The sequence below is a fragment of the Haliaeetus albicilla genome, chromosome 11 (genome assembly GCF_947461875.1).
Source record: "Haliaeetus albicilla chromosome 11, bHalAlb1.1, whole genome shotgun sequence".
In the NCBI taxonomy this organism is placed as follows: Eukaryota; Metazoa; Chordata; class Aves; order Accipitriformes; family Accipitridae; genus Haliaeetus; species Haliaeetus albicilla.
Genome location: NC_091493.1, coordinates 17,390,790 through 17,403,938, shown reverse-complemented (window position 1 = coordinate 17,403,938; position 13,149 = coordinate 17,390,790). Strand labels below are relative to the sequence as shown.

At 36.7% G+C, this 13,149-nt stretch overlaps 1 protein-coding gene across 4 annotated transcripts in view; it reads left to right on the top strand.

Annotated features, from left to right (window-relative positions):
* VCL (vinculin) overlaps positions 1–13,149 on the top strand; it is a 65,528-nt gene that overhangs the window by 22,831 nt on the left and 29,548 nt on the right. For all 4 annotated transcript variants that reach the window (XM_069796294.1, XM_069796293.1, XM_069796292.1 and 1 more), the window contains exons 3-6: positions 6,823–6,973; positions 8,919–9,027; positions 11,500–11,622; positions 11,893–12,053. In XM_069796294.1, the coding sequence (XP_069652395.1) occupies positions 6,823–6,973; positions 8,919–9,027; positions 11,500–11,622; positions 11,893–12,053 (544 nt within the window). The remainder of the gene's footprint in view (positions 1–6,822; positions 6,974–8,918; positions 9,028–11,499; positions 11,623–11,892; positions 12,054–13,149) is intronic.

Below are 13,149 nucleotides of genomic sequence, written 5' to 3'. Positions count from 1 at the left end.
ATAGATCACTGTTACTCATTTCTACTGTACAGATTAGAAAATACTCTTATGTTTGCATAGCTCTTTGGGGTCTCAAGGCTGACCTTTGTTAGGAATGACCTTTCTGCCAGCAGTGACTTTTCCTGTTACACGCTGTATATACAGGTACAGATCTAGGGTATTTTTTCCTTTAAAAATAACAACCAAAACAAAATCAGGGTAACAATGGTACTTATCTATGTGCTGTTGTACTTTTGCCTGATAGTGTCAGACATAACGTGGTGTTCTCAATCTTTTCTATTAATTTGGTTGGTGGAAAAGTATGAATTTGTCAGTACAGGCAGCTGATGCGTGATGTAACTGCCTGGAAATCTAAGACATTTAAAGAGCAGTGACTGACACTTAATTCCATGGCTTGGTGTCAAGGACAAATGACTTCCTCCTTCTGCTGCCTTAAGTCTTAAAAATCATACATCACTTCTTGTTGTAGAATTGCCAAGCTTCTTACTACCAACTGATAGACTTTCGCTGAAGTGGCTTTGTCTTACAACCTACTGAATGTAGTGACCTCTTTATTAGTGTTGTCCAATCTGTACAGAATGACTGAATATTTTACTCTATTCCCGAACACAAAACAGGTAGATAGTCAAAACAAAGTATTGAGGCAAGAAAATACTAAAAATGAGAACAGACATGATGTCTAAAGAGAAAATTTATATTAGGGTAGTGAAAAAAGGATTTAGTTTGTTGTATTGTAGGTTGACAAAATGAATACTACTAATAAAAATGCCTAGAACCAGGTGGTATTAGTGTAAGAGTTCAAAAATGAAATAGCTGAATTATTAGTGAATTACAGTCTCTTGAGAGTTCCTGGTATGTCAATGAAGGTGATGCTACTGCCTGAGAAGCTTTCTAGGGGAATCTGGGGAACAGGAGGTCTATAGGTCTGACATACCTTTGGAGCAAATGACTAGAAATTCTGTCCTAGAGAAGAGAATTAACAGATCCCAAATATATATCATTTGCTTTGGGCAAATTAACAGTGTATCTGTGGAGGGAAATTCTGCCTTATAAATCTGTTGGTGTTCTTAGAAATACCACGAACAGGGATAAGGGGTAATCTAGGTGATGCACTATACACTGATTTTTAAACTTTTTGGCAAAGTCTGAAGGCTTTTAAGAAAATGAAGTAGTCACAGAGTACTAAGAAAAGTTCTTGTATGGAAAAGAGAAAATTGAAGGTGAAAGGAAAAATTATATGGTTAACCCTGACAGTGGTAGGATGTAACCAGTAGGGCTGTAGAGATCTCTGCTGGGATTGTGCTTTTCGCCATATTCACAAATGCCCTGGAAATCAGGATGATCTGTGAGGCAAAAGTACTTGCTGGTGACCCAAAGTATTACCCAGGGTAGTGAGATTAGTGGATGACTCCACTGCAGGACCTTATTAAACTGAGTGACTTGATACTAAGTCTGGATGAAATTATTTTGAAAGATCTGAAATGATGTACACATTGGAGAGCAGCAGATAGGATGACTGACTCTGAACTGACCATTACCAATAGTGAGCAAGGTCTGGGAGCTGTGATACATTGGTGATAGCATCCATTGTATGCTTAGTAGTGGTCAAAAAGTAAACCAAATGTTAGGTTTATAAGCAAAGAACGAGAGATCAAAATGTCACTGTATATTTTTCTCCCACATCTTGAATACTGCATGCATTTGTGGTCCCTAAATTTTAGAAAGGCTGTAGTAGAACTGGAAGAAGCTCATAGAAGGTATGAATTGCTTCTGTATAAGGCAAAAATAAGTAGGCTGGAACTCTTCAGCCTGGAAAAGGTGACAGAGAGGATTGAGGCCCTGACAAAGGTCTAAGGAAGTATGAGTTGCATGGAGAAGATGGAAACTTGAACATCTCTTCCTGTGCAAGAACTTGATGGGGGCATTGCTTTAAGCTAGTGTCCTGGTTTCAGCTGGGATGTAGTTAACTGTCTTCCTAGTAGCTGGTACAGTGCTATGTTTTGAGTTCAGTATGTGAAGAATGTTGATAACACTGATGTTTTCAGTTGTTGCTCAGTAGTGTTTAGACTAGAGTCAAGGATTTTTCAGCTTCTCATGCCCAGCCAGCGAGAAAGCTGGAGGGGCACAAGAAGTTGGCACAGGACACAGCCAGGGCACCTGACCCAAACTGGCCAACAGTGTATTCCATACCATGTGACGTCCCATCTAGTTTAGGAACTGGGAAGTGGGGGGGGCAGGGATTCGCCGCTCGGGGACTGGCTGGGTGTTGGTCGGCGGGTGGTGAGCAATTGCCCTGCGCATCATATGTACATTTCAATCCTTTTATTACTACTGTTGTCATTTTATTAGTGTTATCGTTATCATTATTAGTTTCTTCTTTTCTGTTCTATTAAATCATTCTTATCTCAACCCAGGAGTTTTACTTCTTTTCCTGATTTTCTCCCCCATCCCACTGGATGGGGGGGAGTGAGTGAGCGGCTGCGTAGTGCTTAGTTGCTGGCTGGGGTTAAACCACGACAGCTAGTAGTTATAAACCAACAATAGAGAGAGCTTCTTTGTACAGCAAATCATGTACTGTTAAAATTCTTTGTATGGGTTTGGAGGTTAATAGATAAGTTATTGGAGGAATCCACTGCGGGTTATCAAATAGACAAACAGCAGGAAATCCCAAGAACTGAAAATAGTTGGAGGATGGGAGAGCACCCAGAGGAAGTATGATAAATGCTTGTCCTGTTCTTAACCTTCCTTAGTCATCTACTTGCAGCTACTTTTGGAGACAGGATGCTGAGCTAAATGGACCTTTGATACAATCCACTACAGTATTTGTTATGCTGTGTTCCTGGTGTGTGCTCTGGTTTGGGTGTAGAGGAGCTTGATTTTCTTTTTTTTTTTGAGGGGAGTGTTTATGTACTGAAATGAGATCAAAACTTTTTTCTTGCTTCTTGATCAGTTGTGTATGAACATGTAATTTTGATTGTGCTCATTTTCTAGGATGTGTAGAGTTTTAGTTAATTTCCAGCTGCTTCTTCACCTAGAGAAGTAAGGGATTAAGGAAAAGAGATTTCCTTAATTGCTGCACTGTAACCAGCCTTTTGATCATCACTTAGCAGATTGTGGAGACTTAAACAGTTAAATTACTGTAGAAATTTGATACAAGCACTGCTGAATAGTACTACTTTATGCTGGGTGCAAGAACTTTTTCTGCAGCAATTAATGATTGCTTGAATTGTGATATAATGAAAAATGGGAAACAAAGCTATCTATCACAGTAATGAAGCCTACTGCATAGAGTACTTACTGTCCTAGATGCAGTAACATGAGTTAGGAATGTTCAGTGACCTTTATGAATGGTAATCTATTGCATTTGTTGGGGGTTTTTTGTTAATTTGTGGTTTATATCAAAATGAACTAGTACACTTTAACAGTTCCTTGTTAACACTATGGAATGTGGTGTCACTGATACCTGTTGTAGGGACAAGTGACAGTCACAGGTGAGCTGCCAAGGGAGTCTTATGTTTTCCTGCATTAAAGGGCATGATTTGGATGCAGGAAGTGAAACAGATGAGGGTTGGGTTTTTTCTTTCCTGAGAGAAGGGGGTTTTGTTTCTGAAGTATTAGTTCAGGAACTGGCATTTCTCTTTAAGGGAGTGCTCCAGCAGAGCTTGTACTGCACATGGATGATGGGGTAAAGAGCAGTGCGTGTGCACTAGCACTGCATTCCCTGTCCATATTTTCTTTTCAAAAGGACCACCAGTCTTGAGGGAACCAGTCTTGGAGGGTGAGGGAGAAGACCTGTTTAGTCTTTGGAAAGACTTGGGTTTTGTCTTGCCTGAGACTGGCATTGAGGGTTCATAATGACTGTATATGACGGTAATCTGTAAAATTTTTCAGTAGGAGCGTGATGGTGCAGCAAAGTATGTTGGCTGCTGAGAAGCTATCATGCATCCTTTCGCTTGCTACTAACATAAACCACATTGGAACTGTTGACCTAGAGTTAAAAAATGCTGTATTCTTTATCTTAATTGTCTTAATCACCAGGGAGTATAAGTAATGCATATAATTTATATCAGATGTTTTGCAATGCGTTCATATTTCTTATTATGCTTCTCTTGTAAAGAAGGAAAAAACTGTAATCTGTAGTCAAAGAGTAGGTTAACACCTGATTCATTTATACAGAGAATAAAAATTTGTCTGTGTTTAACTTGCACATGCAAACTCATTAAATAAATCAAGCAGTAATGCTATTCTACATTAACATTATTTTGGTAGCCAAGCTGGACCTGCATTGCTAGTAACTGTATTAACAAATTAATATTAATGTAAAATATTTGCTTTTCAATTTATATTTCTAGAACTGCAAGTAATCTAAACTGTAGTGAGCAAACTCACTGTGATTTAAGTGATTAGAAATTGAAACAAGCATTGCTCAAGCATCAAAGGCATTGTCTGGCATTTTTGGGCAGGCATCTCTGGGAAAAACAGAGGTCAATCCTAAAACCTAAAAACTAAAATCGTAGTTTAGCATAAGCTAAACTGTTTTCCTCACATTTCGTAAGGAACACGCTAACAGGAATGAAGCTGATTGACTACCTAAAGTAGTATGGTTGGAAATATCATGACCTGTGTCTTCTCCACAAAGAATTTGGCTGGTGTTAACATAGCTTTATTGTAATCATGCCTCAAAAATAAATACACATTTTTTTATAAAGCTGGGGTTTTTTTAGGTTGCGATATAATACGGGGATTGGAAAATTCACCATAGCAATGAACTTCTATTCAAAACTTTTGAATGTGTTTTGATTTTTGTCATAGAACAAGCAGTTCATTTCAGTGAATATTTTTAGTGTGGTTTTTTTTTTTTAATGTAAAGTAATGGAATTACTTTTTTCCCAAAACTCTAATCTTTGTTTCTTAGCATGTATGTTTGCAGGGGATGAAGGGTGTCTGGTTCTTAAACACCACTCTGCTTTTTTGTACGTAGCGCACATTCCTTAAGTCTTTCAAAAGCATTGAGAAGTTTATACAAAATAGACATTATACAAAAGGAAAGTTTACCTTTCAGAGGTTCAACTCTACAAAATTTTCTTTTACAGTTTTTAATCTTTAGAAACTTAATTTTTGTTAATTATGGTGACTTCTGGGGTAATACACATTTAGGATAATTAATTTCTTTACAAATGAAAAAGCTAGCCTTGAGATAATTATTAGTATTAAACAGATGACCATGAAATTGAACTGTAGGAAATTAAGTATTTCTGAGCCTATAGCTCTGAGCTGGCTGAATAGGTGATTTGTTTAATCCCTTTCTTGGAAGAGTTGAAAAGAATAAATTTGAGAAGCAAGCACAGGAATCTAATTTAGTGAAGTCAGTTGACTTTGATAATACAACTAAGTACGTTGCATAGTAATGAGCAGACCATTCGCACTTTCTGCCTTGAAGTCCTCCTGTATTTTCTTACTCAGTTATGAGTTACCACCACCTGATGTGCTGAGCAGATGTCTCACTAAAGAGCAGGTTGTAAGGTCAGCTGGCTCAATTCAATCTACTCTAAGGGAGCCATTAGGTGAAAACTTTACTTTCTGAAAAAAGTGTGTTTTCCTGTAATAAGTATCTTATTTCTAGTATAGTGAAATATAGATGTAACCATTAAGTTCTGCCATTTCTGTTAACAAGGGATGTAGGGGAGACAATGGGATAACAGTGTAACTTTCCAATAGTACTTAACTGAAAGTATGATCAGGTCAGTAGAAAATGGGCTATATGAGAAGCATAAAAAAGTTGCGATAAAGAGATAGTATTGCTGTAATAAAAGGGTTTAATATTTCTTGCAGTCTTGTGTAACTTGAATGAGCACGTGGCACTAACATGCATAGAGACTATGTATTAGACTACACTTACATTTCTGTCAAAGAAATGGGAGAGAATGGAGGAAAGTCACAGTCAGTGTAGTCAACAACTGCAGTTGTGAGTAGCATAGCTAACATGGAAGTTAAGTCTGAATTTTGTATTTCTCTAAGCTGTCACGAAGTAACTACATCAAGCGATCAAAACTGAAAGCTTTAAAATGTTCCGGTTCTTGATGTTTTAAAATTGTGTTAAATGGCTTGATGGAACCTATTTTCAGAGCTCATTCGCTTATTGTAGTATCTTGTGTTACTGTTATTACCTACTGTAATATCTTACAAAACCTCTTTTCTGTTTTTAAGTCTGGAATTGCAAGCTGCATTTGAAAGTCATACCTTATCACTAAATCTTGTGGCTATTTAAAATGCTATTTCTGTCATGAGTGTTAACGCTCTGAAGAGCTGGACTACAGCTTCAAAGATGAGGGCACAGTGTCTTGATTTTTCTTAATACTATGTTCTTTTGTCTTAATGCGTAGCTATCATTTAATATTTATTAATAGCAATTGCTTCTTGAATGACGATGCAAATACAAGCCTGATAAATTTTAGCAATTACCTTGATTGTGAAGTCCTAAAAGAATAATTGTTTTGTCCTCTGCCCTTGTCATTAAGAATGAAGGATGCTTCACCGTGTTGGGAGCTCATCTTAATGACACTGTATTGACTGCTGTACATGGGATACTTCGAACATTCCCTGCACTGGAAGACTGCATGACTTCTGAAAAACTGTGTTGTACAGTTGCTGGTTACTTTCTTGTTAAAATAAATACTCTATCTTTTTAAAATATAAAGGTGTAGAATGATCAGTTTGCAGTGCTTTAAGTAGTAAAGGTAAAAACAAATCCAGCATTTTTTCAAGTCTGTTGTCATATAGACAGAAACTAATCAGCAAGTTTTGTCTGATGACCTTCCATAGAGTGGAGAATGCCTGCACCAAACTTGTTCGGGCAGCCCAGATGCTGCAAGCAGATCCTTATTCAGTACCAGCTCGTGATTATCTAATTGATGGATCAAGAGGCATCCTTTCTGGAACGTCAGACTTACTTCTGACATTTGATGAAGCAGAGGTAGGAAACACAACATGACTGACATAGGTATCTGCACAATAGTATTATTAATTCAAATATTCACTGAACTGCATTAGCTAATCTAAACTATTGAGTAGATGAATGTGGTTTTGATCGTTTTAGCTTGATTGGAAGCATATTTTGCATTCCTTTCTGTCAGAAGGAGCTTAGGCTTGTTGCTTTGTTTTAAGAGCATCTTTGTATGACATGTTTAGGTGTTGCCTGTGATTATTTCTCAAAAAGGCCAGACCCCATCAACCCTGTCTTACATCTTGCTGACACTTTTCTGTATTCCCTTCACCATATCCATTACTGATAATTATATTCTGTGTATACCTTCACTGAAAAGCCCTAGGCCACTCCTAACATGTCTGTCTGACTCATTAGCTGTGGCAATTTAATTAGCCTTGGGGCATGGGAGGTAATATGAATTTGGACTGGCTGGCTGGTCAGCCAGAAGATGTTTCTGATAGATATAACAGTTGCTACGTTTTGGCTGCTGCACAAGCCAAAAAGTGGCTCAGAGGTGCTGTTTGTCCATACTCAGATGGACAAAAAAGCCAGAGTTGCAAAGAAACTTAAAAAGGAGGTTTTGAGTGTCATATTTGAAAATGTTTCTTTGTTACAAATCTTTCTTACTCTTGTGATCCTCTTTCTGGGAATGTGGAGTCATGCTCATTTCTAAATAGCAAATATCATGCTACTATGAGGAAATGAAGCTCATGCTGTTAGAACTGCTGATGTTAATTCTAAATTTTACCCGTGCAACAATCTGTTAATCTATGAAATTGTATTACTCTTCCTGCTGTTTCAAGTAGTCTAACATGCCATCCTTGTCTCTCATTTAATCAGCTTATGGTACTCTTAGCATGTTCCTCTGAAATGAGGAGAATGCTATGGCATTTCTCACTGGCACTTGTGATTACTCATTATTTTAAGTGGTTTTTAATAGATAATATGAAGTGTTATAGGACAGAATTGCAAGGAAGTTAAGAGCTTTTAATCTCCATGCTTCCAGTGTTTAGGGAATGAGTTGACTTCTGTGGAGTTAATGCTTCATTGAACTAATCTGACAACTGCATGTTAACCAAAACAAAAATATTAGTGTGGAATGATTGACTTTTCACAAATACAAAAGCTGGCATGTCTCTATCCTACTATGTTTCAAGATAAACTAATATTGGGACAAAACTGAAATAAGTTTTAGAGGAAACTATAATCTGTTCTAGGGACTGAGCACTGCATGTGGTTGGTGTGAATGAAATGTTAATTAACTCATTCTTCAATTAGAATTGTATGTGGTCTTGTCAGAAATAATGTGGTTCAGGAGGTTAGAAGATTAACTGACAGAGAACTCTGTTTTGGAATCAAGTATGAACTGAAAAAGTTAAGCTGAGGCAGATGTCCGGAGGTAAATAAAGTACAGCCTTCACAGATTTTTCTGGAAAGTTTAAGATGTTGGATCTACCTTTCCCGCTGGAATGCTGGATAATGCTTTATCCATATGTAAAGCTGTGTGGTGAATAATATTTCCTCTGAAAGCTTGGAGTCTGCTTTCTATGTAGTTTTGCTTTGTGATTTAATAAGTTAAAAAAAATTTATTGATGAAATTACAATGAAAAACTTCAAGCATTCCAGCATTATTAAATGCACTTCCTTATAACCTATTCTCTCAATGTTATTCTTCATTTATCATATGAAGAGAAAAGACTAGAAGTAGGATTTTGCATTTGTGTAGTGGAATGCTGATTAAATATTGTCTCTGTCAATATAGCACTCGAGTAATGGCATTATGGGTAACTTAATTAGTATCCCAGACCTTTGTGATTGCCTGTATGTCATGTTGGCAGATGCTATACCTATTCTGTTCTAATAATAGGCTTGCATTTCTAATTCAAATGTAACTTAGCTTCATCTAATAAATGATGGAATGTTCCTTTTTTAGGTCCGTAAAATCATCCGTGTCTGCAAAGGAATATTGGAATATCTGACTGTGGCGGAAGTAGTAGAGACTATGGAGGATTTGGTGACGTACACAAAGAATCTAGGGCCAGGTTTGATTTGCTACAGCTTATCATAAACATACTGAGTATAGTGTTTTCCATTGCCTTTTCTTCCCCCCACACCTTCATTGCCTGTTTCGAGTGTTTGGACAATGATAAAGCAGTTGCTTTGAAAGTGTCTGTTGGAAAGTTTTAAACTAGAGGGTGAATGATGACTATTTTCTGATTCACATTCCCTTAAGAATGTAGAAGAGTCAAGATTTTGGTAAATGATATGTACTACACAGATGATATGTACTGGACTTTTCCTACAGAATATTATATGAGGAAAGTAAGCATTCATTAGTAATGGTAAAACAAAAAAATTGAAAAAGCTGTGTAATTAAGCACTCACAGCTATAAAGTCCATTAAGCTGGTAAAATGTCTGCACTAATTGAGATGGTTAGGCCTAGTAGGAATTTCTTGGGGTAGTATAAGCTACATGTCATATATTAGCATCTTAATGAGGTTGCAGAAATAGCTGTCTTGCAGTATATACAAAAGCCCAGCTGTTACAGAAATTCTTTTTGTTCATTATTTGATGCTCCTTCACTACTTGTTACTTCACTGTGTTAACTCGCACTTTCACTGGTGGAAGTGGTTGGTAAGTGAAGCACTGTGTTGCTATAGAGGAAACCTGCCATTAACCTCTGTCATCTACTACAAATGCTTTAGTTTCAGCAAGCATAAAGTAGTTTAGGTATTTAACAAAAGCATTCTATAAAATCTAGATGTTGTGGTAGTGTAGGAAGATGTTAGAATTAAAGTTACACTGAACAGAAGAATGCTTATATAAACAGAGCAGGAATCTAGTTAGTACTTTATATATAAATAAGAATACATATGTAGTGTAATAATAACTAGCTGATAAATGAAATGACTAGCAGTTGTCATGTCACAGAGCATGTTTGTAGATTATCCTGTTTTTATTTAATGTGTATACTTTACCCTGTTTCTAGATGTGAAAAACTTTAAGTTCCATATGAAGGTATAGTATTCTTTAAACTCTTTTGTGTCCTGTGAGAAGTTACCTTCAACTAAATAATTTGCCTCATTTTTGAACAGGAAAAGATGAAGCAAAAAGGGCAGTCTTCTCTTTCTGTGAAACTTGTTCTTTGACTTGGTATATACAATTTCAGTTTCTCTGTGGTCATTGTCTTCTATGTCTTTCAAATGGAAGTTTCCCCAAACTTCAGTTTACTTTATTTGGCTCAGTCACAAGCATTTGGGACTTTTCATTGAACCTCACAGACATAATTTGCTGTTATGTGTGTATGATAAAGTTAATAGGTGTTGAGTAAGTGTCTTAGTTTCTTAGAATAAGATGTAGTCTTGTACCTTTATTGCAAATAATCTTTTCTAAACTCATGCTGTTCTGAATAAATAGCTAATCTTGTGCTTTTGGCATGCTCTGGAAGCACTGTCTTTGCCTGAGCTAAATGCTGCTCAACACGTACAGCCCATGCCCACAAAACTTTTTATGCCTGTAGTCCTTGTTCCCTTCAGCTATATCAGTGGGCATCTGAACTTAACTGTTAATGCGAGCACTATATAAATAACAGAAATACACATAAAATCAACAAAGTGCTTATAGGTTTTATGTTGGAAGTAGAGGAGAACATGATTACCTATTTAGGCTTTTTTCATTTGAAAGGAAAGGTGGTTCTGCGCAACTTCCCCTTCTGTGCTGTTGGTGTGGGTATTCTACTACTTTCCAGTGATGTCATTAAAGCTCATTTAACCTTTTTGTTATATTAAGATGCCCAAGATGCTAACCAGCAGAAAAGTAATTCAGCCAAAGATTATACAGCTTTCTTCCAGGTTTTTCCTCTGTAGGAGAGAGAGAGTAGAACCACAACAGCACCAATTTAAATCAGCTTAAATTTTTATGAAGCTGTCTGAAGTTTCCACATGTGCTATGTGGTAAACCTCCTGAGTCTTAGCTATTAAAATAGATTTGCTCTAGAATAAATTTAATTCTTTCCACACTTCTAGAGCACTGAAATATTTCTAGCAGAACTGAAGTATAAATAGATACAATTCTTGAACTCTCTTAGAAACTCAAGGCAAACAAACAAAACCCTGATGTTTGCTTTTTCTGCTGTTCACGTGTAAGGCTTTGATCAAGACTTAACAGAAAAGGAAATATATTCTGTAAATTAGCTTCCAGAGTTCATTAAGTGACTTCATGTCCTAAAGCAGTCATTTCAGGTATTTTCCTATTTTATTACTGGCCTTTTAAATCAAGAATTTTGAGGAGTCCATTCTACTTTGCATAATGGCTAGGCTTTGAATCAGTGGTTTCTCTGAAGCATCTGGAATGTGTTTTAAGTAACAGCTGCTAATATAAAAATCAACTTTTAAACTTCAATATAGTTGTCATAACTCATTACACTTTGTTCTTGTTTAGAAAGCTCAACTGTTGCAAATTAGACTTAATACTACATTTATTTATGACTATATTCAATTACTTTAATCTTTAGGAATGACAAAGATGGCCAAAATGATTGATGAGAGACAACAGGAATTAACTCATCAGGAACATAGGGTTATGCTGGTAAACTCCATGAATACCGTGAAGGAGCTATTGCCAGTACTTATTTCAGGTATTTTCAGCTTTAATATTTAATATCTGAATTGCTGTCTATCTTGAACTGGAGTTCCCAAGTATTATGTTTATTAAAAATAACAGCCTGGACATTGCTTCTGTACTCATTGCAAATAACTGTGGTTCTTGAATTAAAACTAGTCTCTTTGAGATAAAATGGTCCATGCAAAAGAAAATGTACTACCTTTGTATAAATGCAGTAGGAGGTCACCTTGAGCATTGATTGTATCTTGCATGTACCTTTTTCTAATCTATGGTATTTTCACAGCTATGAAGATTTTCGTAACCACGAAAAATTCTAAAAGCCAGGGAATAGAAGAGGCCTTGAAAAATCGCAATTTCACAGTAGAGAAAATGAGTGCTGAGATAAATGAAATAATTCGTGTATTACAACTCACTTCCTGGGATGAAGATGCCTGGGCGAGCAAGGTACATTTCACATGTACATTTGCATATAGAAGTCTAATTTTTATCTACTGCGTTATACACTTATGAACTTGTTTTTGAGACTGTTGAAATATGTATTTGTGCATCAGTTTTGTAACACTATGTAATCACATTGTATAATCTCTTCAAGGTCGAAGAACATCTTCAGAGATGATTGTATTAACGTATCTTTCAAAATTAGCTTTCTCTCCATAAGCTAAGTTAAAGGAGAGTGGCATTTGAAGGTGGCTCAGTAGTTTACTGCACCTGAGTGGTCAAACAGAAGACTTAGATTTGTTCACGATTTAGTTTTGGCATGATTAGGAAATTCTGGAATATAGCATATTCCTCCCGGAGAAATACTCCCTGCCCCCCCCCCCCCCCCCCAGTATATAGCTACCGTACATAATCACATTTGACAGAAGAAAGTTAGGTCTAAAAGTTATCGTTCTATACATTAAACTGGTTTTGTAGCTAGGCATTCATAAGTGAGATTACCCAAGATGATTCTTCTAGATGCTACTAGAAAAGATAAGCTGCTGTCATACTCCTTGCGCAAAAGGCCTGAAGTTGAGAAATTTGAGTCAATTTTTGAGGATCCCTCCTTGAACACCTTCCCCTTTTCCCCTGCCCCATTTTTAGTCTGGATGTGGGAGTAAATTTCAAGTGTCTGCCTTGTCTCAAAGAAATATATGTTAGACTGAACAGCCTTTTTGGATAAGTATGTCTGTGAAGCTGGCATATGGATGGTGTTGGTTCCTTACAACTCCGTGTTAAGCTGTGTGGTGACTGCAACTGCTTACCTGGAGTTAAGTGGTGCTCTTAAGTGATACCCACTGAAGATACTGAAGTGTCTAGAAGACCATAAAGCAGATCTGACAGGCAGAATTGTAAAAGTGTTGTTGTGGTCTTACAAATAAATGTAGCTGCATAACTGAAATTCCTGCCAATTTTTTGGAGTACCTTGAAGTAAATTGCTGAAGGGTTTTTTTTTTAAGGGTTAGTGCTGTGAGCAACAAGTAACTGTAAATATATTCAAAGAAAATATTGAGACCTGAAGCCAGACGTATTAACAAATTAAGTCTTTTGGAAAATCTAA